Source organism: Anabas testudineus, chromosome 5 (genome assembly GCF_900324465.2).
Source record: "Anabas testudineus chromosome 5, fAnaTes1.2, whole genome shotgun sequence".
NCBI lineage: Eukaryota > Metazoa > Chordata > Actinopteri > Anabantiformes > Anabantidae > Anabas > Anabas testudineus.
This window is the reverse complement of record NC_046614.1, coordinates 13913041-13940073: the sequence shown is the minus strand read 5'-3', so window position 1 is coordinate 13940073 and position 27033 is coordinate 13913041. Positions and strand designations below refer to the sequence as shown.

The following is a 27033-nucleotide window of genomic DNA, read 5'->3' as shown; positions in this document are numbered from 1 at the left end:
AAGTAAGGTTCCGGCAGCGTCAAGATAACAGAGAATATTGTAAAAACATAATAAAGAAAATCAACTCAAGCAACCGCCCTTATATAATATAATATAATATAATATAATATAATATAATATAATATAATATAATATAATATAATATAATATAATATAATATAATAATGCTATATTTGGTAAAAATTGTTTTGCAGTATGGGTATATATATATATATGTCTAAATTGACAAGCACCGGTATTTGAGCACAGTAAAAACTAAGTTAAAGTTACATATAAATTATTATAATAAGACATTAAGCTCTTATATGTGTTTGTTATAAAAATCTTAATAATTACCTGATCACGTCAGATCATCTGATTTTTTTAACGTTTTTTAGAAATATGTGTGGACAGTTGTAGTTTTTATTTAAAAAAACACCAAAGAGATAAAGTTGAATGTTTTTAATATTTTATCAGCATGTTATAACTTTTGGATATTAGTAAAGCTATGTTGTTTTCATTATTTATTTATATTTTTATTGTTATGATGCATTAAATGTCTTGTATTTGTCTTATATTTCAAGAGATACACTGTTCGCACTTTTAGAAAGTGGTGCGTTTGAACAAAAGTCAGACTATTAACTCTTAATGTTATAATATAATTTTTCCTAATATCGTATTGCCCATCACCATCGCTTTTAATATGTTGTTACCTTTAAATAAAAATACAAGTCATCAAACAATATGTATAGATTCATAAAGTGATTCATTCATTCATTTGTTGTTTTGCGCTTAGCTTTGACTACAGGAAGTTGCCGACGGCACTATTTCTTTGTAACACCCGTTGTTTGTTGATGACGTATTTTGTACGCGCCCAAATTTGTCTATTGTGTTTATCTTCAGCTCTCCAGAGTTGGTTCTTGAATGGATACAGCATTTTCTTTTAAAATTCCTATCCCTCGTTTTGACATGGACTGGAGAACAGCTTAAATATCAGTCAACTGTGCACAAATGCAAAAATGAACAAAGGGTGGCTGGAGCTCGAGAGTGATCCAGGTGAAACATTTCGACTGACAGGACGGCTAACGAACGTTAGCTTCCACATAAAGCAGACAGTTTAGCTTCATAAGCAGCTTGACTTATTAAACTCGGAAAGTAGCTTTAGTGCAGCGCAAGATTAAGCGTAGATAAACAGAATATTAAATGTGCATAATGTTTTTCAAGTTAACGGAGCGAGTAACGGGGGCAAAATATAAGGATACATTTGACTTTACGTTACAATTGTTGTATTGCTTTGTTTTATTTTGGCGATTAAACTCTTAATAAAATGCTGTGTACTTTCAGGACTGTTTACTTTGCTGGTGGAAGATTTTGGTGAGTGACCCATATTAGTTACAGTTGTTAAACTGTTCACACTGCTGCCATGTGAATGCTAATACTTTATGTTAAGCACTAATTTGGGACTAGGGGCAAATTAATTTGTATATATTCTGTAGGTGTCAAAGGTGTCCAGGTAGAGGAAATCTATGATCTTCAGAGCAAATGTCAGAGGTATGTAACTTGGAACTAGTCAAGTGTAGTTATGTGCATTTAGTGAGCAACAGTTAGATGTAAATCATTAGATAAACAAGTTTATTACTACATGTTGATCTTGTAGATACCACATGTGTTTAACTTTATTGTGTTTTTCAGTCCCGTCTATGGCTTCATCTTCCTGTTCAAGTGGATTGAGGAACGTCGATCCAGGAGGAAAGTTAACACCCTGGTGGATGAGACCTCTGTCATTGATGAGGAAATTGTAAATGATATGTTCTTTGCTCATCAGGTAAGTGATCTTATATCATGTTAATTATTGTACTTAATGCTGTGATATTTTGCATTTCAATTAGTGATTATAAAAGAACTGATCTGTTTCTAAAACGTATAGACAGATGTTTTTTTATGAGCTGTAATGTAATGCAATTCATTTTGCCACTGACCATGAACAGGATCCCCTTGAGCAAATTTCATCCATAGTTAAGTTGTAAACCTGGATTAAATAACCATTAAACAGCACATTATGTACCTGTTAGTCATCATTTATTCACTTGTCAAAAAGACATAACAAACGACATTCATAATATATTAGTGCTCAAAGTGAGGTAAAAATTAATATTTTATTTTGCCTATGACTCAAAAAGGTTATGTTTAAAGACTGCCAACAACACTTATTGCTAACAAATAATGATACCTAAACTGTAACCAGGAGTAATGCAAAAGAAAAGAGAATTATTGAAATTCTTGTTCTATCTTGGACTTGTTTGATTTTTATGTTGTTTTTCTTTGTAGCTGATACCAAATTCATGTGCCACCCACGCATTGTTGAGTGTGCTTCTAAACTGCAGTGGCGTTGAGCTTGGCACCACTCTTAGTCGCATGAAGGCTTTCACAAAAGGCTTTAGTCCTGAGGTAAAATGTTCTTTTCACTCACTCATATGTCTTTAATTTTTGGCTTAATTTGATTGTGTTCTTTTTATTTGGGTTTTATTTAGGATTTGTTCATTTTTCCTCTCTGCTAAGATATTATTAAATCATAGTAAGCTGGGGAAAATGACATTGATAACATAAAGAAATGGTGGGAACAGGTTAAATAGCCAGAATATAATTTTACAAAGGAAATGGATAAGAACTGATCTTAAAGTTTGTTCCCCACTTACTCAAATAGTTCAAAATATACATTTAATTCAGGATATTTTTTCATTTTCCTTTTAGTCACCTTCCTGGTTTCAGTTGCTCTCTAGTATGCAATCCATCACTTTCCCCCTCTCCCTTCTCTTTAATTTTCAATTTTTATGTATTTTTCAGAGTAAAGGTTATGCAATAGGAAATGCCCCAGAGCTTGCCAGAGCACATAACAGCCATGCCAGGTAGGTTACAGTCAGTGGTTCATTTTAAAATGTTCACGCATCTCTGATTCTATGGAAAAAAAAAATCTTCTGTGATTGGTCTGCCATGCTGTGGGAGATATCAGGCTTTGTGCATTCATCAGTTTCACATGCTCACTTTCTGTGTTTCTATGGAGACCGGAGCCCAGGCACCTGCCGGAGAAACAGAATGGGATCAGTGCAGTGCGGACCATGGAAGCCTTCCACTTTGTGAGCTATGTGCCCATCAAAGACCGCCTATTTGAGCTTGATGGACTCAAGGCTTACCCCATTGACCATGGTGAGACGTATACTGACACAAGTACAGGGTCCTGTTCTTGTCACAGCGATTTAAGGCATCATTTTGCTCAGATGCAGCAAATGAACAATAAATGGCTTTGTCAATGGTTGTTGTTGGTGGTGTGGTACTGCTTTTAAAACCATTACTCATATTACTTGTCTTTTGTTTTGATCCACTTTTAATTTAGTACTATTTAATTGTTCTTAACTCATAAATTCAGAAGCCTTCAGGTGTGGTTTTACTGTTTGGTATGAACTGCAAACTTAAAATAAAAGACAGCCACACCTCTTGCTTTTAATCCCCTTAAAAAATGGATTTGGATTCAGAGACTTTTCTTTGCAATGAAGGCTTTGCTTTGCTGTGAGTTCATGTGTGATGTACAAAATTGGTACTTAAAATATAATATTACTCTATATTTTAGGTCCTTGGGGAGAAGAGGAGGAATGGACTGATAAAGCTCGGCGAGTTATCATGGAGAGGATTGGACTGGCCACTGCTGGGTGAGTCCTGAGCCGCTCAGATAGTAATGATTCACCTTCTACACGCAGCCTCAAGACTTTATTATCATCCTGCTGCTCTGCTTATTTTTTAGTGAGCCATACCATGACATTCGCTTCAACCTGATGGCGGTGGTTCCTGATCGCAGAATGAAGTATGAGTCCAAACTGGAAATTCTAAAGAGGAACAGACAGACTGTTCTGGAGGGTCTACAGAAGGTGAAGAACTACCAGATGTTTCATATGACAATGCCACACTTTGTAAATTGTGACATTTAATTAAATGAATGAATATCCTTGCAATATTTTGTCATGACTTCAGATGATCCGGCTCACTCAGCCAGAGCTTGTCCATGACAAGAAGCAACAGGACACTTCCTCTGCTGATGACAGCACTACAGCGATCAAGAAAGAGAATGATGCAGAACCTGTCACATCCCACGGGGCTGATCAGCCTTCTTCAGGTACTTAGTTGTATTTACTCGCACTATCTCCCTATTAATATTAATCTGTAAATAGTTTAGCAGCTTATCATAAACATTATCATAAACTAAAATAATATCTGCTAATCCACTGATTCATGTTAAAGATTCAGTGAATGAATCCGGAGGTCAGTCCAAAGTTACTCCTAGCCATTCAGGAAACACAAAGGTCATGGGAAAGCCACCGGTTCCTTCAGCTGGAGGTGCCCAGCAAGTCACCGGTCCCAACCCAATTGTTCAACGCCTGCCAGCTTTCCTGGACAACCACAACTACGCTAAGTCTCCCATGCAGGTAACAATGGAGGTTAAGAGTGTAAGGTTTCTTAGAAAGCGCTCTAGGCTTTATCCATTGAATTGCAGTTTATTAAATTCTTATCCAGTTTTGGAATCTAAACAGCTTTGTTATATGTTTAATTGTGACACCATTGTTGTGAACACAAAATCCCAAATGCCTTGACTGAATTTCTTTAAGTCTGGCCCAAGCATCCACTTGTACTGACCAGATTAGATTTTGATGGTCAAAAGTTAAGGTCACTTTGACCTCACATGCCCCATTCCTGTCATTATGTTCTGGGCCTTGATAAGTGCGGATGATTTGTCCTTTTAATGGAGAGACATTGTCTCAGCGAGTTCTCTCAGCACTCTGCACCACTGCTTCCTTAGCTCCTGGGGGATTTGTTTGTATTTCAGGCCTTTCTCCTGCAATCAGGCCTGTGTTTTGAGAGGTAACTAGTAGCTAATAGCAGGCTAGCTCTTAAGTTCCCTGTATCCATGGTAACCAAAAGTCACCAAAAGTCCTTTCACAAACGCAGGGAATCTGAAAGATCCCAGTAAGTTCACTTCGCTTCAGAAAAGCACACAGCATGGGTTGGAGGAAGATATCAAATAAAAATTCAACAAAACTAACGAAAAGAGGCAACAAAGAGGGGGGATAAAGTCATGTTGGATGCTGTAGAAAACATTTCATTTGTTGAGGTTATGTGAAAATTCTCTGATCGACAGGAGGAGGAAGATCTAGCTGCTGGAGTTGGTCGCTCTCGGGTGTCAGGGCCTCCTCAACCCACATATTCTGATGATGAAGACGATTATGAGGATGAAGAGGAGGAAGTTACTGGTTCTACAGGCACGTCCAGCAGGTGAGGAGTGTAATGTGTGTTCAAGGATAATTTAGTTTTGTATTTCCTGAGTGAAGGAAGGCAAAGTTCTTTGATTAATTCTTTTTTTAAATGTTTTTTTTTTTTTATTTTAGGTTTAGACGGAAGCCAACTTTGCGTTCACGACCAGGACGGGGTGGGACTGGAATGGAAAGCCAGATTGCCCTCAGTGTCTTGGCTGAGAAACTTAAGAAGGAAGTCCAAAGGAAAGATGCTCTGAATACACCTCTTTCAGTACGCACAGAAGGCCGCACCGGGGGCATTTGTATCACGTCTGCTTCACAGCCTTCCCCGACGCCCAGCAATGAGAGCACCGACACAGCCTCTGAGATTGGCAGCGCGTTCAACTCCCCGCTGCGATCACCAGCACGCTCCCAGGCTGCCACGCGCCCATCCAGTCCAGTTGCATCCCATCTGTCTCGTGTGCTCTTTGGAGAAGATGAGATGCTGAGGCTCGACTCGAGACATAACCGTGCTGTAAGAGAACTGGGTCCCTCTGTCAGCGTAGCCTTGTTACACCTGCAGGATGATGGTGTCATCTTTGCTCTCCCTCCATCTGGTGAGTACACAAGATCAGTAATGTCATTTAAAAGCCTCTGCTGAAGTCAGCGTTTAAGTGTATCACTTGATATTTATAGTACAGAGCATATTAATCATGTTAGACAGTAGAAGTAAACTGTTTGGGACCATAATGAGCATAACACACACTAATTTTCATAATGGATTGTCTGTGTCTAACAAATTTTGATAGATTGGTACTTTATTTATTACCTGTACAGCGGATTTAGCTGCTGATGGCACAAAACGGCCTTGTACTCCTGAGAAAATAAAAGAGAAAGAGCAAGGAGGCCTTTCAACAGGAGAGAAGGAAAGAGTGAACGAGGGAGATGAGGGACCATCTGTGGAGGTGAAAGAAGAAAAAGGCAAAGATGGGGCAGAGATGAAACCCAGCAAGGAAAATCTCCATGGCACGGAAACTGCTGCAGACAGCAAACCCCCTGGGGATAAGTACTCACCAAAAGTAAGTCCAGAAAAATCCCCTGTTTTATTTGTGTTGAACTATACACCTTGATATGCTTATGATTCTACCACACTTTCTTTTTGCATCCTCACACTTTTTGCTTGTGCTACCAGTTAGAGAGCTGTAAACAGACACGCAGAACAGTTGATCTTATTCTGTCTCTTGCAGGAGCTGCTTGCACTGCTTAAGTGTGTGGAGGCTGACATTGCCAATTATGAGGTGTCTCTAAAAGAGGAAGTGGAAAAGAGAAAGAAATACAAAGTAGGTTTTGTTTACCTGGACTCAATACCATGTCCTTGGTGTGACACAGATTTTATTAGCTTTAAACCAGCTTTTTTGTTGTCATTTGTTCAGATCGACGATCAGAGGAGGACTCATAATTATGATGAATTCATCTGTACTTTCATATCAATGCTGGCACAAGAAGGTAATCTGTTCACCACTTCTGTGGATCTTCATCACTATCCATTTTTGAACATTTTTTGAGGTTTTCTTTAAATTCCTCTGTATTGGGTGATGCACCAGTACTATCAGATATTTAACACTATATTTATAGATATTTTTGATGTGAACTCCTAAAGCATGGAGTCACTTAAGAGTCCTGGAAAAGAGGGAAGAAAGAAAGAAAAAAGGTTTATCCACAATCCCCAAATATAGGCCACTCTCACTAAATAGACCAATTATCTATTCCCCATTTATTTACACACACAATATATATCGTATTGAAACACAAAATACATGCTCAAAAATACAGGATGGGTGAGACTACTGCACACAGTTACAGACATTTAACAAAAACCTAGGTTTAAAGTTGTTTTGTTTGTTTTTCATAATCTTCTGCAGGAATGCTGGCCAGCCTTGTGGAGCAGAACATTTCTGTGCGCCGTCGGCAGGGTGTAAGTATCGGCCGCTTGCACAAACAGAGGAAGCCTGATCGCAGGAAACGCTCTCGACCATACAAAGCCAAACGCCAGTAATTACAGTCATGTTTTCTGTAAGCAACATAGAAAAAGTAGTTGTGAGAGACCATAAGTCTCATTAAGACAGTTTATTATTGTATTCACAAGATGAACCATGTGTTTTCGGCAGTTCATTTATGTATGTATTTAACTCCATTCTTGTGTCTGTAAATTTTCTTCTTGTGCCACTGATATCTGCAGTTTGTAAATATGAAAAGAGTCATGTCCTCAGCGATGCACCTAAATGTTTTTTATTGAAGAATCTTCTCTACACACTTGTGGTCAGTACAATCTGAGTTACTGGAATATGAACTTCTCTGTACATCCTCTGTATTTAACTAAATATACACTTGATATCCATAATTATCCAGACAATTATAATTGTCCATATTTCTTCATCTGTATCTGTCTTTCATGTTTTCACAGTGCCAATGAAGTATTGAATGTTTGGACAAACAAGGTCATGTGTTTTATTCCTCTACGGCATTTCAACTTCAGTCCATTAAGTGAAGTTAATTGCAGTATATAAGATCACAAGCAGCTTTTAATCACATTCGCCCTAGACAGTTTTAATCTCAAGAAGTCAAGTCATCAGGGTTTTTCTTTTTTCCCATTTGGTTTCATGACTTCCCAGTGACTGAGGGTCTCTAGATGTGTATGTATTTCTCTTGAGGTCCTGCAAATAAATAAGGTTGTTTTGTATCTGAAGTGAATCTCAAAGTGAGTGAATATTGAGTGGAACGTGTGCAGTTGTGTGTTTTTGTACATATGTATCTGTTAATTGGCTCAACCATGTATGCTGAGTTCTGTTTTCTGTGCTTGCTGATTTATACAACAATAAAGTACATAGGAATATCTTGGTTTAATTCCAATTTCTTTATGAGCACAAAGTGTTTGGATCCAGGACTACACTACTGTTTTTAAAGTGATTGGTGTAGGATCACATTTTGCATTGTAGTAATGTGTTTTACAAATCTTAGGTTCGATAAATAATAACTTGACACTCAAGTAAAACGTTTGGTGAAATCAAATCGTAACAAAAACAACAGTCCAGATTTACCTTGTTCCAGAGTGAAGTGCACATCATGCCTAGTGCCTACCATTATTCCATCAATGAATTTTTTTCTTCCCTGATCACTTCGGCATATTTCAAGATGGCAATCTCAGGATTCATCAGGCTCAAATTGTAAAATTGGTTCAGGGAGCATGACACATCATTTTTACACATGGATTGGCCACCGCAGGGTCCAGACCTTAACAAGACTTCTATAAGGAAATGCAATTTACAAGAAAAAATAAACATAGGATTTACTGTAGTAGAACTGCGTTGTGGCACTACAGCATCTATTCTTGGTGTTTTTGCACTGGTGCATCTAGAGATGGTGCATCTCTGTGTATAATGTTATAATTAATTTTGGGGGAAATACCGTACAGAAACAGTTTATCATTGTATTAAATAAAATAAGATAACCCACTTAAATTTGGTATTTATTTTATTATTACCCAGGTTAAGAAGCAACAGCAGATATACTGAACTCGTGAAGTAAAAGTGCCTCAGTCAGTCTTAAAGTGAGTCGTCCTGTCTCTTCATCAGACATTGTCAGTCTCTACCTAAGGATACTTTGAGTTCAGGAATGTGATCTTATAATAATGTCACTGGCTCTCTGGCAGAGTAGCAAAGTACACACAGTGGCCTACATAGGAATCAGAGCTAAAAAAAAACACCCTTCAGCCACATATCTTCAGTGGAGCAGATGTTTGAGTTAAATAAACCCATGTCTGTAGAGTTATGTCACCAATGTTTGCCTCCAATTTGGTTGACTGGCTTCATAATATAGCTCAATAGCACATTTGTAAAACATCCCTCAGATATTGTATTATTCATTTTGCTTATTGGTTCTTTCACATTTGAATGAATAGTCTCTCAAACAATCTTGATAATTAGATAATTAGGTCTGCATTATTCTCATAATTACTAAATCTATCATCCCTTTTATTGATTCATGTAGTTAGTTAGAATCAGGTCTATATGTTGGAATAAATATTTAAAAAGCCCACAACTCCATACTTTTGTTTCGTATTAACAATTTACTACTAACCTCTGGTAGAGTTTTTCGTCTTCTTTTAGAGCTTATAGTTTGAATTTCATTTGAGGTGAAATACTGACACATTTGAACTAGACCTACAAGAAATATTTTTGGGGGCAAAAATATCTATAGATATCCTTAATAATATTAATGAAATAAAACTTTAAATTACAATATGTTTGGTCAGGATTAGTGGAACTAATGTGCAATGTTCTACATGATATCTAAGATAAGGCTGGATTTAACTATAATTTCCTTAATTATTAATGAATATGCTAAATATTTATTTGATTAGTCATTTAATTTGGGAACTTGTCAATTAAACTCCTCACTGAACTAGATTCAAATACAATCCTAGATGCATATCTGCTGGAAAAAAAAAAGCTGAAATCTACAAATATTTGACATTTTCACAAAATGTTTGGTTAAAAAATATCTGAAACAAATAACTGACTGTCAAGGTAAGAGCGAATTATGTTCATTGTACAAAGCAGCTGGTCAGTAGAGGGAAGGGGTTTGACTCAGGGGGTCCAGTCAGGGGCCTCAGGGGCCTCAGGGGCCTCAGAGGTGTCTGCACGGTGACTTGAGATAACCGAGCACCGTGAACGCGCACGTACAGGCTCCAAGTTCCCACCCATTGCGTCAGCGCGCTCCCTCTCGCCCTGTCCGCCAGTGCGCGTGCTCCGTGCGGGATGCTGAATTGTAGGTGATGATGGCGGAAGAGGAGCAGCGCTGAGTTTCATCTGAGTTTTCACCACAGCTGTAGAACCGTCTACAACATCGTTTCTCTCCGTCGACACCTATCCCGAGGCGATGGGGAACGAGGCCAGCATGGAAGGGGAGGGACAGGCGGGACAGGCCGGCCCCGCCGTCGCTGCAGCAGGGGCTCCAGCTTCCGTTTCAGCACCACCGGACTCTGGACAGCTCATCAAGCCCAGCAACGGAGCGCCAGCCGGAGGAAGTGGCCCTGGACCCGGGCCGGGGATTAACAGGTAGCAGCGATAGCTAGGACCAAACAATCAGGGAGGCTACACAGCAGCGTGGCGTGAACCGTGCATCTGTACGATGTGCAGCGTAGATAGAGGATCGAGCGACTGCGTGGAGATAGACCTGAATGGGCGCTTAATTATTTATTTCAATATCCCTGTCAACACAATTCACCACCCCTTTTGAGACCCATTTTTTGCTTTTTTTTTTGGCAGCACCACCCTATTAGTCAACACCGATTTGGCTCGAAGTCAAATTGAAAATGCAACGCTCTCGATGTAGAATCAATAAAACGTGAACGTAGCTTTCAGGCGGCTCAACGTGAATTTCTCCGCCCGTCTTCACGGTGTCTGTCCTGAGGCATCACTATCTGAGTGTGATGAATGAAAGAGCGATGTTTTTCCCCCTCGTAGTGAGGCGGTGCCAAGTAAATGTGAAGACTTAGGGACGGATCTTTGCAATAATAACGTCCCCATACCTTGAGGTGATGAATAAATTAGAAATGTTAATGATGCAAAGTGCACTGGATGTCACGTTGAAGGGCTCAGCCGGGTCCATTACCGGTTGATTTCCTGAACATGCTTCGACATGAATACCAGTAAATACAGAGTCATTCTGAGAAAGCACCTTCCTCCTGGTGAGGAGACGTCTGTATCCTGATGACAGTGCTACCGCCAGATATCACCAGCGTCATTGTGAACACAGGACCATAACGCATATGCCATAGCTGTCTCACTTATCAGATCTCAGTTCAAATCAATATGCAGCTAGTGGAAATTGTTTTTTGTTTTTTGTTTTTTGTTTTCCACCGTCAACTGCACATGAAAAGGCAATTTTCTCCTGGAAGAGTGGTGTTGCATCTCTTTATAAGAAGTCCAGACAGCGAGCCCAGACACATTACCAGTGTTATGATGGACTAACATGAATATAAATCATTATTTTGCAAGTTACATATAAAAATCTTAGTGTTAGTTTGTGTTAAGTGCATGTAGACTGATACTATGTGAGCCTTTGTCAGAATACAGCTCAGATCACTGGTGCGTGATCACATGTAGACTATAGGTCTGTATTTTCTGTGTGTGTGTGGGAGGGATTACTCTTCCAACAGGATCTTATATTGCCTTAATTACACAGTTCAACAGTTGTAGGCACATGCAGAGCCACAGCTGCATCTTAGACTTGCCACACCTATTTACAGTCTCTCTTCTCTGGCATCCAAATGGATGTATGGGTTTCTTCATTGTACATCGCTCCCTCAAGACTAAAATTCAGTTTTAAAAATGATGTATTTTCTCACCGACTTATTGCAGTTAGTATATAAACTAATGCAAAGGTACAGTGGTGAGCTATAGGGGTGCTATGCAAATAATCTGTCAAAATGTTTAGTCCTGCCAGTGTTTCTGTTTGGATAAAGCACTCACTGATGATCCTGCATATTCACTGTGGGGCTGGTTTAAAGGCTCATAGCTTTCATGTAGCCTCATGATTCTTTTATATCTTGATTTCTCTCTCTGGTATCCACCCTAAGGTGTCTCATAAAGTGATGGTGAGAGCTGGGAGACCTAGTGCACCGAGAGACAGAGAGAGGGATGGTGAGAGAGGGGCAGAGAGTGAGGAAGTGTACATCACATGGCTGATTAAAATGGTTTTCTTAAGATCATGGTCCCATATTCAGGCTGAAATGTGCCTTAAAATATTCTTCCTCAAAGAACGTGTGTGAGAAACAATGAAATGACGGCTGGTTTGAGACTGTAGATAGGAGACCTTCAATAGGCAGAGTTTCTGCCTACTAATATGAATGGAGACATAATACGTTATATATAACCTTATTCAGAAGTGAAATCCATAGGCCTTTTGCTGTATCTCACACCACACAGTATATTTATTGCAGTCAGAGCTACAACAGAGCATATAAGAGAGTCTGTGAAGATAAAGGAGTTGTCCTACCCTTCTGCACAAAGCACCACAATGGTTGTTCAGTGTGCTGCTGCTATATTATTTTATATCTCATTGTTCTCTGTTTAACAGCTGAGTTAGTCAAGACATCATGTAATAATACATGTTATCAAATGCTAAGAGAGAGAGAGAGCTGCAGCTCATAAAACCCATGAAAAGAATAGAAACAGTCATGGTGTAAGATGTAGTGTACAAACACTATGTCCTCATTATTAATTTACCAAGCAAATAAAGGGTTGTAAACTATGTAGCTAAATGATTATCACAACAAGGCAGTTATCATTATTTAGGCCACTATGACATACAGGGCACAGGAAATGAATGGCTACCACTATACAGCATTGTCCAAATGTTCAAACATACTTATAGACTACATGCAAACAGCTCAAATAATGTGCCACAATGACTTAAATATTTACTATGTAGATGATTTGATAAGTCTTCTGGTCTGTGGTAAGAGTTGTAACCAAACCTTCTGAGCGTCAGTGTTACAGCTTCTGCACTTTCGTTTGAAATGGTGAAATGTCCTCAAATAACGGCAATAAGAAGTATCATGGCCACCAACCTTTGTCAGAGTTGCTGTAGTAATTAGTTTAGTTCATATTGTATTTGGTTCTGTTTGTTAGAGCCTCTGTCGTAGGTTTAACTAATTGAAACAATTAATTAGGTTTTGTTTGAATGCTGTGCAGAGTAGCTACCTGCTATTTGCTGTTTGATTTTGGAAAGTTAACAACATCAACTAAAAAACGTTTCTTTAAAATGATGCGTTTTTCATAATTTACTTGAATAGGTGTCAAGTCTGCTTTGTTCCACTTTAACTCTGGCAGTGGGGGCTTACAAACACGGCCAACCTCCTCAAAAGTCAGTCAGTGTCCAGCAGTCAGTGCATGAAAAAATAAAGCCTTCAGGATAATAACAATATGTGCAGACATTACATCTATTTTCTTGGCTTGATGCCTTAAGCATGTATTTACTAATTAGAAGGAAATTGTTTGATGTTACTCTTCTACTTTGACCTTCAAAAATTACTACATGTACGGCAGCATATAAGTTTCACTCAGAAGCATTTCCAATGGACAGAGCTATAAATCAATAACAAACACATAGTGTCTCCGTTACAGGGATACTGATACAGATATATTATATCTGACTAAAATTAAGTACGTTAATCAGATAATTTCTTCTGTAACAACAGATATATTTAGATGTCTGTGCCAGACCAGTTTTAATGTATGTGAACTGACTGTTCTGTGGCTCGGGAATCAATTTATTTATACGACACGAAATCACAGCAAAAATCATCTAAAGGCACTTTACAGTGTAAGTACTGCAGAGCCAGAGGTAGACAGAGTGAGCTGATAGCTGTTTCCAGTCCTTATGTTAACCTAAGCTAACCAGCTATATCTGTAGTTATCACTTTATTTAACAGATATGAAGTTAAGTACGTTTCCTTAAATGTTGGACTGTTCCTTAGAGATTTATGTTCTTCATTGTCTGTGTTGATTAGCACACTCTATTCACTGACTTATTCAACAGCAACATTGGGATATTATCACATTATTGTGATTCTGTAGAGAATCTAAACTCTCTTTCTGCTTTTCTTACGATAGGAAGTTTCACAGGGAGCTCCCATGACAGAAGAGTGGCAGCTTACAAACCCTTCACTAATCACATTGAGATAAAACAAGCCATTTGTTGGGCTTTAGACACAATGTCACAAGTTGTTCTCAGTGGACCATTTGCTGATAGATAAGAATATCTTAAAAAAATCTTTTGAAAAGGTGTCTTCCTGTTTGAACTCTTCTTTTGACTCTCATTACGCCGTGCCCGAGGCTTTGCATAAATCAAAAGAGACTCAACTTGTTGTATTTGCTTTTCAAGTGATAATTATTATGTGAACCTACTCTCTGTCTTGTGAGGGCACTGAGTAGATTTAATCTTTAGTTGTCTATCCTGTTTGTATATGGTCTGTAGATTTAGCATATCCTCCTCTCTAGCCTTAGCTCCAAATGAGAGTGGTGGTCTGAAAAGAGCAGGCTTTTCCACTACAGCAACCATAGGGCTCCTGTGGCGAGTGGAACAGGTTTAGAGTTGTGCAGCATCTCAAGTCATCAGCAGTGACTCACAATTGCTAACGCGCTCTATTTTAATTGCTTTATTCTTCCCTTTATTTCCACCCCTCTCTCGTTGTGCATGTAGGGCTGCTGCTGAGGCTGTCTTTGAAGATGACAGGCATGACAAAACAAGGTCTAAGTTAGTATGACAGTGGAAATCCTCCATTCCTGTTGAAGTGTTGGCATTAGTGCCTGAGGTCCAGAGCAAGCAAGAAAACCAAAAGTTTACAATACTGTTGTTGGATACACTACCTATGTTCCCGCCTAAACATACAACCGAGACCAGAACAGCTTCAAAGAGTGAACATAAACTACAAGGACCACTTCACAGTGATAGAGGCAATATAAAATATTCAGCATTTGCCTCTCTGTTGGCCAATGTTGTGAGTAGTCTGATATCACATCATGAACAACAATAAAATCTTTTAATGGTGTGTATGCCCAGAGCATTTCATAGCACATCTTGTGGGACGGTTCCAATAGCATAACATGTAGGAAGAAGTACAGAAGAAATACAAACTAGGTTGGTTAAACAACAACTACTTATGTTCATGTGCCCTTATTTATCATTTCTCTCATTCGGTATGCTCCATCTTTTTCTTATTCTGTGGTTACTGACCTAGCCACTTTTTTTCTGCCATCCAGCCATTGTATAATGTTCACGTGAAAGCAAATCAATTTCATTTAGATGAAGAAATGCATGTTATTTCTACCCCAGAGCATGTTGAGATTTTAATAAATAGTGCGAGTTGTAGCTTTCATCATGTGTCTAAAGCTGTGATGACGTTAAAGTAATTACGTGGCATGTGATTTAAGAACTGTCGAGGCTGAGGTAATTTACCACTACATGTGTTTTCTTAAGATTAGGAAACACAGAATAGGGTTCAAGGATGCATCTGTTACATACACAATTAATACGTGCAGGGAATTGCTGTGTGGTGTATTGTGCTAAAAGACAATATGCCATCCGAACAGATGTATGGAGGAGAATATAAAATGTATGTGTCTGTAGGTAAACTGTACAATCATTTTACATACATTGTTCAATGTGTATAAAAACACATTGGACATCAATGACCATTCCTATAACAAGTGAACAAACTTTCTCTGCTGAAGAAAGCCCGTGAGATGCTATTAGAAGTTGTGTAGAAAGCTAATTAGTGGACACTGAGATTAGTTTATTTCAAAATATATTTTGTATTTTTTTCAAATTTATAGTATATAATAATTCAAGTAGCTGTATCCAATGGTATTTCTATAAAATCAGTTTTCTAACCACTAACTCTAGGTCTGACGTGCACCCTCTTCTCTTTACCTTCTCTGCCAGAGCTCCTCCATCAGACCAAGGTCCTAAAGCGGGAGTCCAGAGCAGTCATGGGACAGGGGACAGGTTGACCTCCCATGCTACTCCTCAGCACACTGCACCTCAAGGAGAGCAGGGCCAGGGTCATGTGGCCAGGAAGAGTCTGCAGGTGGATGTGGGTAGCAGCAGAACAGGGAGGTCCCCTTCTGTGTCACCGGACCGAGGCAGTGTCCCCACCTCTCCCTACTCTGTGCCTCAAATTGCACCCATGCCCAGCAGCAAACTGTGCCCCGTCTGCAAAACCACCGACTTGATGGGCACTGGGGATGACAAGCCGAACTTCAACACCTGCACACAGTGCCGCTCCATGGTGTGCAACCAGTGCGGCTTCAACCCCAACCCTCACCTAACAGAGGTAAGCAGGACTGCTTGATCGACACGTAGAGTAAAACTAAATAATTCCCCCCCTAGCAATAGTTTACTCAGTCTGCTATGTAAACATAGTATACATAAGTGGATGAAAAAGCAAGGCAAGGCAAATTATATTTACTGTATATAACACCTCTCATGTCAGGAGGCGACCCAATATGTTTAAAAACAAAAACAAGCAAACAAAGCACAAAGAATAAGAAAAGTTAAAACAAGTCAGCTGTGCAGGTTTAGAAAATTGTAGATGAAACGACATACATAATTAAAAGCAATGGCAAACAGATAGGTCTTTAGTTTGGACTTGAACGCTGTCAGCATTATCTAGAGCCTGAACTGTTCTGGCAGTTTATTCCATATTTGAGCAATATAGAAGGTGAAGGCAGCATTGCCATGTTTAATTTGGACTCTTGGAACAATGAGTCGTAGCGGTCACTCCACCCTAGTTACAAACACAGTCGGCATCTGCCATGGTGCATTCACACGGAAAACAAAAACATATAAAATACTGCTAAAATGGTTGTTATGAAGCTGTTGCGCAGTTGACTAAACAAACATATTTCAAATTCAATTCAGGCATACATTTTTACATACTGCCTGAAGGCTCAGGGGAATAGAATGGACTGACCAAGCTCGTAGATTTCTGTATGAAACGTAATGCAATCTGAATAGTGTCTACACCTGTCAACAGACCAGCAGGACATCCTTCGAAGTACCTGAGATTTTGTTGGGGTTGTGAAATTTGGCTTTGAAATATGACCAGGACTCTTTACAACTTAAGGCTTTGTGCATACAGTCACTGCAAATAAACACACTGTATAAGAGTTTCTGGTACAGCATACAGATTGGTTTTGATTATATGCATTATTATGACTTTTCTCTCAACCGTGTAACAGCTCTCCCCAGTAATAGCAGGTGAGAGAGGTGAAAAATTGACGTCAGTGTCATAAATGCAGTGCTTTAAGGTGTAATAGGAATACAGAGATTGAGTCACTTCTCACAAGTATGCATTTTAAAATGCTCATCAGAGTGAGTGATTCAGGTGCTTCAATGTGGTTTAATTTGTCCTGTGGTAATTATTTCTCATTGACATTTGTGAGTAATATTGGTAATGACTATTGTTATCAAGTTGCCTGTGAATGGGAGCAATTGTTCGCCTTGATTGATGAAGAGTTTAATGAACTGGTAGATTCACCATCTTTCACCCCCACAGACCTGGTTATCACACAATTCTTTGCTGAAGTGCCCATTAACATATTGGTCGCTTCCTTGGTTGCTATTATTTGTAATGACTCATAGGTCCTTATCTTTAGCAAGTGCTACATTCCTTTACAGCTGATAGTAAACGTACATAACACTTGAACAAAGGTTTATCCATCCTTTACAACAAGAACTAGTATGCATCCAAATCCTGCCCAAAGCCTTTCCCAAACTAAAGTTTTTATAACTGAACAGCACACACAACATTTCCCCATCATTCACAATCATTCATATGCATCTAAACATTCATCACTTTAAACAGGTAGCTGAGAAAGCCTATTGCCTTCATCCTAAAACAAATCCCTTGCCTAATTTGAATTAGGTTATGCTTCACTGTTACTGTGAGTCAAGTGTGGCTGTGTCATCTGTCACAAAGTTTCACATCAACTCCAGTGAGTCATGTTGTAAATTGCAGCCAAGATGCAGTGTCAGTTCAGCTGGCCTACAGGCTATCAGGCTATAACGGTAGGCTGAATAAATGCTAGGATGTAGGAAGTAAAGACTTAGTTTTTTAACTGTATGTGTGTGGATGTAAGTGTCTACTGGGTGTGTGGAAGCCTGAGTACGTGTATGCATGTTTTAAAGAGGAAACTGTGGGAATGGAAGGAGTAGAGTGAAATGCATGGACCAAAGTGGAGACAGACAGTAAAGAATAGATTATGGCAGTGAGCAAAGGAGAGCATGGCAGAGAAGAGAACTGCAGAGGTGGATGTTATGGGTATTTTTCAGCTCAGCCTTGGTGAGCTTGTCAGATGCTGACAGGGAGAGAGACATGAAGGAAAAACGCTCAGCCTCTGGAGACCTGAAGATTTACCCCCCTAAACTACTTAGCATGGACTGAGCTTTTGCTTCACTGCAGCATATCTAGCAGAGCCTTATCACTCATCAGGGAAACTGATGATGGCAATGTAGTTGCAGTTCAAGGTGATGATAACACTGAAGACAGTGATGACTGGAATCATGATTACAGTGATGGCGAGGACAGACAAAAAGATTAAAGTTAAAGTTAAAAGTCCTTGCATAGCAGGAACAGAAATATTTGTAGACAAGTAGCTATGTAAGTTAAAAATAAGACCTGGGATTCCCTTGAGACACAAATCTTAGAGATATTTTGACCTTTTTCTAATGAAGTGGAGACAGACTTTTGGGATTTTGTGGGATTATAATACTTGTTTTCATTTGTACATCTGGTGTTTTGACAGGAGAATCACCTGCAGCGTTTTCTCATAAAAACATTCATTTATTGTAGTTCCAGCATTAGTCTCTTGATGACAACACAGGCTCAGTCAGTTAATGTCCTGCTGTATAAGAGATGCGTGTGTTTAGAAATAGTTTACAGACTCACTGAACTGTCTCAGATTATGGGGCTAATATGAGCAAAATCTGTTATTGAAGAGGATTTCCTCTCAAATCATCGAAAGATGGCAGCGCTGATTAAAGTGTTGATAACCAAAGGCGATTCCATATTTGGATATTTGAAATTATGCTTATTCACTACAAGGTCCCAAATGGTATCTGAAGCACAAAATAAAAAAAAATTTAAAATGACAGCAGAGATTTAGCAAGAAGCTGCTTTATCAGTCAAAGACAATCCCTGTTTATGTAGAATTGTTTGAGGAATGATGATGAATAATTGTCGAAATATGATATATAGGTAATAACTCTGTTAACCTGCTGATGGCAACCATAGGGTGTTACAAGCCACAGTTTCTTACAGGACTGTCAGTCAAGCTGAGAAGACGAGGTTTATTTATATATGCTGCAAACGGAGGCATGCAAGCAGTCACACATGTGAGCTATGTGTGTGCATCATGCGATCATGTTATGACATAGATAACACCAGGACAGAGAAAACTGCATGGTGTTTGAGAAAAAGTAAAGTAATTCAAGAGATATCTGATTAAAAACATTGCGGTGAAAGGAAGGAAGGAGGAAGAAGAAACCCAGACAGTCATAGAAACAAGAGTCAAAGGCAGACACGGAGATAGAGAATAAAACAACAGAGAACAAGAGCTCAGAGAGATAGTGAAACTACCACAGACACCCTGCCACCCAGCAGTGTTCTCCCACCATCATAGAGGGGAAACATCTGCTTTATAATTGGTCCAATTTCTATTTATAGATCCTACCCTCCTTCTGTCTGCCCAGTCCTGAGAAGCCACAGCTGAAAGAACGAGGCAGAGGGAGGTGTGTGGTAGCAGGGGAAGACAGAACCGGAGAGAAAAGCATAATCATAAATTAACCATAATAGTCAGAGTGTTCATATCAACACTATGCAACACTACAGTGATTCAGCTCTATTCTGTGCAATACGCAAATACAAAATAACAAGCAGCTCAAGAAACATTTCTAGGGCACTTTTGAAAACATAACCTTTTATATATGCAGTTTGCCGTGCTTCTCTGTGATGAAAGAATCCTTATTGTCAAAACACTCTGGAGATGGATGGAAGATGGAAGTCATGAATTGGTGACTTTTTAATACATTTGTTTGAAGACTGCCTTGGAAGTGTTTCATCTTCTTTTAACCAACAGTCCCACTAGCTGAGGAACAGTTTTAACAAATGCTCCCACACAAAAGACTCTGCAGAGGCACTCTATATATCTCCTCCTCCCTGTTCAAAATACATTGGGTGGGTGGCCACACTTGACAGTTGTGCTAGATAGATCCAGCAACCGGTCCAAAACTTGTTCTTTCACCAGAATAGGTACTTTCATAAATCTTTTAATATTTGTAATTTAAAACTGCACTGATAAATCATTCAATATTAACAATGCATTAAGTAACTAGGCATTACTTGTAATAACAAATCTCTCGAAATGATCGCCTGCTTTTACAATTCTCCTTAGCTATGACCAACATTTTAGCTTCTTTAAGCTGATTTTGATTTCATGACCTGCAGCTCGTTTAATTTACAAGCAGACTTGTATTCGACTTCCACTATTAAAGATATAGTACGTAATCTTTTCTGACAGTTTTACCAGAAATATGCTTAATAGCTGAACAATGTCTTAATATGGAGAGCTGCTGTCGAAACCTCCTGTGACCCCCTGCCAGTAGTGGAGTAATATATGCTTCTTCACAGCCAGTACTTGAAGCACTGGGCAGAGCGTTGTGGAGCATAATACAATGGAGCAGAGCAAGGAGAGGGTGTGCTGCATGGAGCAGAGTGGACTGATTTTGAATCTTGTGCTAGCGCTCGCTTGCTTAATGTAGTTTTACATTTGTCACGTGACTCACAAAACATCAGTGTTTGCTAACACGTTCACCACAAACACCTTTATAAGTAGATCATATGTTTATGTTGCATATGCAGCTTGTTTTACTGTGTTTTTGAAGAAATCTGTTGTTATTGTCCTCAGTCGGTACTTTACCGGTATATTTAGAAACTTGAGTGTAGTCCAGGAATAGTTTCCACCAACAGGGTTTTTAGCTGTGAGAGTAGGTATGAGTCACTTTGGTGGTCAGTCAGTTGAATAACGTTTAGGGCCTCATGCCCTGTCCCAGAAAAACTGGACTTGTACAGCTCTGTAAGATCTATAGTTAGAGACCTCACCGTTTTTCAGGTAGAGACAGAGAAGCTGGATAACTTAGACTTCAATGATGCCCAATGATCTCAAGGCCAAAAATGTTTTTTTCAAGCTGATACAGTCACACCAACCTCAGAGAACCATGGTGCAGTAGGTAAACTTTTCTGGTATGTTTTAAGTAACTTTGTAGGTTGTGAGCGCCATGGGTACAGTATTGATCTTAGTTTGAACTTTTACATTTTACATTTAGCAGACACTTTTTATCCAAAGCGACTTAAAAGGGTTGGCAGGGTGAGCGTGAGGAGGTCTTGCCTAAGGACCCCCTACTGGAGGTAGGCCACAGATGGGATTGGAACCTTAGTCTCCTACATGAGAGGCAGTGATGTTACCACTACACTAACCAGCCGCCCTACTTTTACGTGATTACTTTTAAATTCTTTGAGCTTCAAAACTCCTTGAATTTTTCCTGCATTCATATTATTTAGCCAAGTGACCAGAGTTATGATCTGTTTTTTCCCCAATGAAGGACAAGTCATAGCTAGAATAAAAGGAAATAAAAGTAAAATGAAATGATGCACTAATATCAGTTAAGGATAAGTCCATTATACCTTGAGGGAGCCAGAGCCTAGTTCATAATCCTCTCAAATTAATTCAAATTTTTAGCATTGGACATCTCTAATCCCCCTCTAACTTTGCATTATGTGGCACAAGAGATTCAATGGGATTTGGATCTGGGAAAGTGGACAACAATGAGGTTGTTTTATGGATCTCTCACTAGTATTGGCTTGAGCTTGTTATGTGTTGCAGTTAAATATATAGTACAGATACTCTCTATCACTGGTGATCTTTGTACAATTTAACAAATGAGGATGTGTTTTGTGAGATTGCAGGCTCACATAAATCTGGAATTTGTAATCCATATTTCCATATTAGAAGTAACATTTTTGTTCCCTTTTCTGGTTTGTGAAAATACCCAGTTTCTTCAAATAACTGAGTTGAAGCTACCTGTTCGTCTGTCATGTTTTCAATTTTTCCACTTTTCTTTTTCTTCATTATTCTCGTCCTGAAATGGACAGGCCATCTTTCTGAGGCTGAGGCATCTATCTTTCTGCCGAGTGTATGGTGGAAGATAGTGAATTAATGAATTAAAAATATATTCTGCACAGAAGTTTAATCATTTTGTTTATGAGGCCAATTGCTAGTGATCTAAGGTGTTGCAGAGAGAAATGAGCTTTTAAATTATGGACAAAGTGAGCCACAGTTCCAATCATGGTTTTCCATCAACAAGAAAGTAGTGTGTTATTTGGTGATTTAGCAATTGAGTGTGTAGCACTTCAGAGAAAGTAAAGACTGTTTTCCCCATGGTATATTATGCACATTATATATTAAAATGATTGTTGTATCCAGATACAGCTAAACATGCATTAAAGTTTTTATTAAAAGGTTTGATCATCGAAACTCTAAAAGAAATTTTGTCAGTAATTTGAAAAATAAATGTATTGCTTATAAGAATCTACCTTTGTAGAAGATGACAGTGTTTCTTTGGGTGACAGTGTTTCACACAGTGCACTGGGCTGTGTTCACACACTAGGACTTTAAGTGGACAAACAGTATGAACTGGGTCAGGAATCCAGCTGAGACACTAAATGCTGAATTTTGCATATACCAAAATATTTTGCGGTGAGAACTGCCAGACACTAAATCTGGGACACTGTTTTAATTATTACCCTGTAACTCACTGCATTTAAAGTCCCAGCTCTCTATAGTCATGGTGCTCTGCAGCAAGGAGAAATAGGAATCATCACATTTTGTCAGTCTGTGTCAGAATTGAAAAAACACGTCTATTTTCTTAACCTACCTTCAGTAAGACAGTAAGATGTGATATGTTTTCTGTTATTACTTTGGGTTGGGAATGATAAACTACACTTTAGTCTCTCTAGACAGAGACTAAAAACGTCTTGAGATGACATAATCTGGAGGATCTTTCCAGTTCAGATTATGTCACTTGGTCATACTACCAACTATGTTGTACATAGTACTCCTTAACCTGGACCCATGGGAAGCTAGTAAAGAATTGGTGAAGTTGCCCTTTAGATGTTAGCTGCATATCTTTTGCAAGGATATGGCATATTATATTGTACTTTAATAGTGTTCATTATATTGTGTTCATCTCCTGTACCATATATCAAGACTTAATGTTATGCACTATAACTCGGTAAGATATAACACCACAACTCCCTCCTGTGCCTGACATTGCACCAACACACCTGGTGAGAGACATTCAATAAACACCCAACATAGAAATTTCACAGTGATTTATTTGAAAATCATTCATAATTTTCACTAATCTTACTTTGTTTTTATTAACTTAATTCTCTGCAGCTTTTTGGAGTAAAATATCTTTTGTTCAAATTGTACTTGTGTAGTTGTTTGTTGAGCTGTCTGTGTTTGCGTTTAGCAGAGGCAGAGAGAGATACATTCACAAAGAGAGGGAGGGGAGAGAGAGAAAGAAGCATTGGGAGGAATTTCAATGTCTTTTGGCCCAATTTACAAGGAATTGATAAACCGCTGCATCTTGATCTCCTAACTGCAGTGCTCAGCTTCTGCTTGTACCGCATGGGGATACTGCATTGTGATCTCTGATGGAGTTACTGTCTTTGTGCGAGTGTGTCTCTGAGCATGTTCCTTACCCAGCTTTCCTGACGAATGATGGACTGCATGATGTCCCTCATCTGTCAACTGATGCAAAGTGGAGAAAAAAACTGAGAAACTTTCTGTAGTTGTGTGATGAATGTAGTCACTCTATTATACTTACACCTTTAGTTACTTTGCAGATTCAGATTAATATTAAATATAAAATTGGACAATGCATACATTTACATAATGCAACAAAACTTTGCATACTGTACATATACAGTATATATTTTGACATGTTAAAGTAGCTTCCACACTCAGTTTAATTAGTTACTCTAACTTGGACCTGTTTAGGCTCTACCACTGCATTAGATACAGATGATAGGAGATTGATAACTTAAGATGTCCAAATCAACATACAATTCAACATATAAGCGTGTGTGTTGCAAAGGATGCTTTGTGCTCATTATTTGATCCATATCCAAGTCTCTGTGGGTCCTTGCTGCTAAAAGGTTCTATTTCTGGCAGCAAGTCGTTGTCGTCATGAAACCACAGCGCTTGAGCATTTTGTTGGCAAACGCTGAGTTCTTGCAGAGCTGGGATCTCATCCGGCTCATGACCTTTGACAGGCATCATACATACACTCATCTAGCAAGCTAAAGCAGTAATTTGATGAGAGACATCAAGATGTATAGATGAGATGCAGACAGAGCTGAGTTAGAGGGAGTAATGTAAAGTGAGAGATGCAGATAAGAAGGGGAAATAAAGGCGAGTGAAGGAGAACAAGATGGAGGGTTGCAACAGAGAACTGAGAAAAGAAGGGCAGGAGACAGAGTGTGCAGTGCACTTGTTTTTTGCTGATACAGATCAGATTTCATAAAGATCCACATGATTGCCTCATAACAAGGGGGACGTGGAGAAGAATGGATGGAGAGATGTGGCAGAGGCAAGCAGAGGCACGATGAAACTGATAAATAACTGCTTACCCTCCCTGCGGCTACTATCTTTGTTTTTCCCTTAAGGCTTTAATATGATTATCCCATCTGTAATTTGAAAAAAATAATCAAGGACAATACTAATGATCTAAAGAGGTGTTCCCACTTTTAAGTCTCTGATTAGATGACGACAGTGTTGTGTTGAATGGTAGCATTGCCTCAGTGTTGAATTGTTTCACTGTACACATTACTCTGAATGTCCCCAGGCTTCTCAGTTTTCTCTGATTGGCAGTGAAAACCATGGCCTCATCACTCCTTAAGGTGAGGATTGGCAGAGGGCCAGACACTCTGCTAAGATGCTGCTGAGCCTTGGCGTACTCTGTGTACAGTGACTTACCAAACGACTGACTTTGATTGAAAATTAGTGTGAGGCAGGTGGAGTGGTTACTAAACATTTTAAAGAAGTGGCCAGTGCTATTTTGAATGAAAATATTAGGGTACAATTATAATTAGTGCAAAAAATAAAATATTTAAAAGAAAAACTGCATTGCAGATATAGCATTAAACCAGTGTCACATTTAACAGCAGGCAGCACCACTGATGCATGTGGTTGGGAGGGGGGGGGGCTGTGTTGTACCACACCCATGTCATGGTGTCCATGAGTACACCTGTGCTTCACTGAAAAGCTAAACCATTGGAAGTCAGCAAAAACTGGATCTTCAGGGGGTGTTAAGTTACTCTTTAACACACGTCGGTTCAGTTCCATATGGATGCAGTCTTCTAGTAACATAATACCAATCTAAAATTAACAAGGCTTCGCTGACCTCACTGAAGCTTTTAGGTCAGTTGCACTTCTAACTTGATTATCAGACTGAAATCTTGGGGCATATCTCTACTAAAACAATATTCACATAAAGTTTTATACTGTAGCTTTAAGGACAAACCTTCTGCAAACCTCCCAGTATTTTTTGCATATTGGGAATGCCTTATGTTGCAGGTTCACAAGAGGTACAATGACCTGATGTTATCAAGTAGTTCCAGGATAACTCTGAATTAAGGTTTATATAGCACGTAACCAGAGGAAGTCTCCCTGGTTGTTTGACTGTCTCTCCAACCAGAGGAAGCGGTTGTCAGTGAGTACAACAGATCAGCTAAAGAGATCTGATATGTAGGTAGTGATTCAGAGGTCTGGAACCAGGTTACTGTACATCTGACTACACCAATGTGGTCTGACATGTGCTCTGTTGCACCTAATGGGGCTGTCAGGGCATACTGAACACACCAAGTACATTTCTACATCACTTCAACAGGAACATTCACCACTGGAGGCCAGAGAAATTAGTCTAGCTTCCAACCTCTGAATCACTGCCTACATCTCACTTTTCTCACAATTCAAATAATGGATAATTATTCATGAATAATGCAGTGCAATGAAATGACTATGTATGCAGTGATTATCAAACTACAAAAAAATTGTATGTTATCAGCTGTGTTTAACTTTCAATTTAGGCAGAGTTTCTTTTTTAACTATTAGTCACAGTGAGTCAGTCTTTTGCAAAATGTGGAGTAATACTACACTTTAGGTTCAGTGACTCATGCTACTGTAACGAAACTGTGAGGGGACAAGCAGCCTGCTAGCGTGTATAAAATGTTTTGGCAACACAGTATTTAACAGATAATACATGGAGCAATGTTCTAGGCAGTAAAAAACATTAAGCAATTAAATTCAAATTAAGAAGACAACAGTTACACGTTATTCATGTTCACAATTCAGCATAAACTGGTATTTAAACATATTTAAACAGACCTTGACAGTAACATACAGTCATTATAAAGATTTAACCACATATTTGTACTAAGAATTATGCATATTGTTAAAATAGTAGTATTATATTAATTAAATTGATTGACTAATGATAAAGAATGGTTGGCATAGCTCAAACAAACCTTAAAATAAAGGCTTTACATGACTTATATTCATGCAAATAAACTGTTATTATAAGCAGTAACTAATACATCAAGTGTGTTTCTGTGTGTGTGCACGACTGTGTATGAAGCAACTGCTCATGGCCACCAACTTTCAGTGCTATGAAGAGACCTCACCCTGGCAGGTTTCAGAGCACTAAAAGCTCTTAGCTGAAGCAAAATAAACCAAAATCTTTATGAATTCACCTTTACAGGCTTATTGGGAATTTTGACCCAAAGTTATAAAAGGAAAAAGCAGCGGCCAGCCCTCCCACCTTGCTCTTAGTGCCCCGTCCCTAGCCCCAACCCTCACACAACCTTTCTCTGAAGGCATTTATAATGCATTAAGGCATTATGTAATAACCACAAATCCAAGACAGCTACAGTTGCATGGCAGCTGTCAGAGCACCAGGACGCCAATTACCACATATGGCCATGTGCCATCACTAGGGCCTCTTTCTAACTTTCTCCTTATATGAAAGAGAACAAGAAAGAAGACTGGGGAGGCAAATGCATAAAGAAAATAACAACAAGGTGAAG

At 38.9% G+C, this 27033-nt stretch overlaps 2 protein-coding genes across 3 annotated transcripts in view; both read left to right on the top strand.

Moving 5' to 3' along the window:
- Positions 1–854: 854 nt before the first annotated feature.
- Positions 855–8143, top strand: bap1 (BRCA1 associated protein-1 (ubiquitin carboxy-terminal hydrolase)). 2 transcript variants are annotated; one of them, XR_003298104.1, is made up of 18 exons: positions 855–1035; positions 1324–1353; positions 1476–1530; positions 1672–1804; positions 2308–2427; positions 2824–2885; positions 3041–3183; positions 3605–3683; positions 3776–3899; positions 4003–4144; positions 4270–4454; positions 5165–5298; positions 5412–5875; positions 6096–6337; positions 6506–6598; positions 6692–6764; positions 7181–7577; positions 7723–8143. XR_003298104.1 is itself a non-coding variant. In XM_026349635.1 (17 exons), the coding sequence occupies exons 1-17, from the start codon at positions 999–1001 to the stop codon at positions 7312–7314; spliced, it is 2250 nt and encodes a 749-aa protein (XP_026205420.1). In that variant the 5' UTR covers positions 855–998; the 3' UTR covers positions 7315–8143. The 2 variants fall into 2 exon arrangements, 1 of the variants encoding a protein (XP_026205420.1); XM_026349635.1 differs by having other exon boundaries at positions 7181–8143.
- A 2053-nt stretch (positions 8144–10196) lies between these two features.
- bsnb (bassoon (presynaptic cytomatrix protein) b) overlaps positions 10197–27033 on the top strand; it is a 56213-nt gene continuing 39376 nt past the window's right edge. Inside the window, exons 1-2 of the mRNA XM_026346592.1 lie at positions 10197–10375; positions 15768–16158. Coding sequence (XP_026202377.1) covers positions 10197–10375; positions 15768–16158 — 570 coding nt within the window. The remainder of the gene's footprint in view (positions 10376–15767; positions 16159–27033) is intronic.

What these genes read in the sequence shown, in the direction of transcription:
- bap1 (XM_026349635.1), top strand. Translation starts at nt 999, where the DNA reads ATGAACAAAGGGTGGCTGGAGCTCGAGAGTGATCCAG. An exon ending in TTCTGGAGGGTCTACAGAAG is followed by an intron (nt 3,900 to 4,002) that starts GTGAAGAACTAC and finishes TCATGACTTCAG; the next exon opens with ATGATCCGGCTCACTCAGCC. An exon ending in CTTTGCTCTCCCTCCATCTG is followed by an intron (nt 5,876 to 6,095) that starts GTGAGTACACAA and finishes TTACCTGTACAG; the next exon opens with CGGATTTAGCTGCTGATGGC.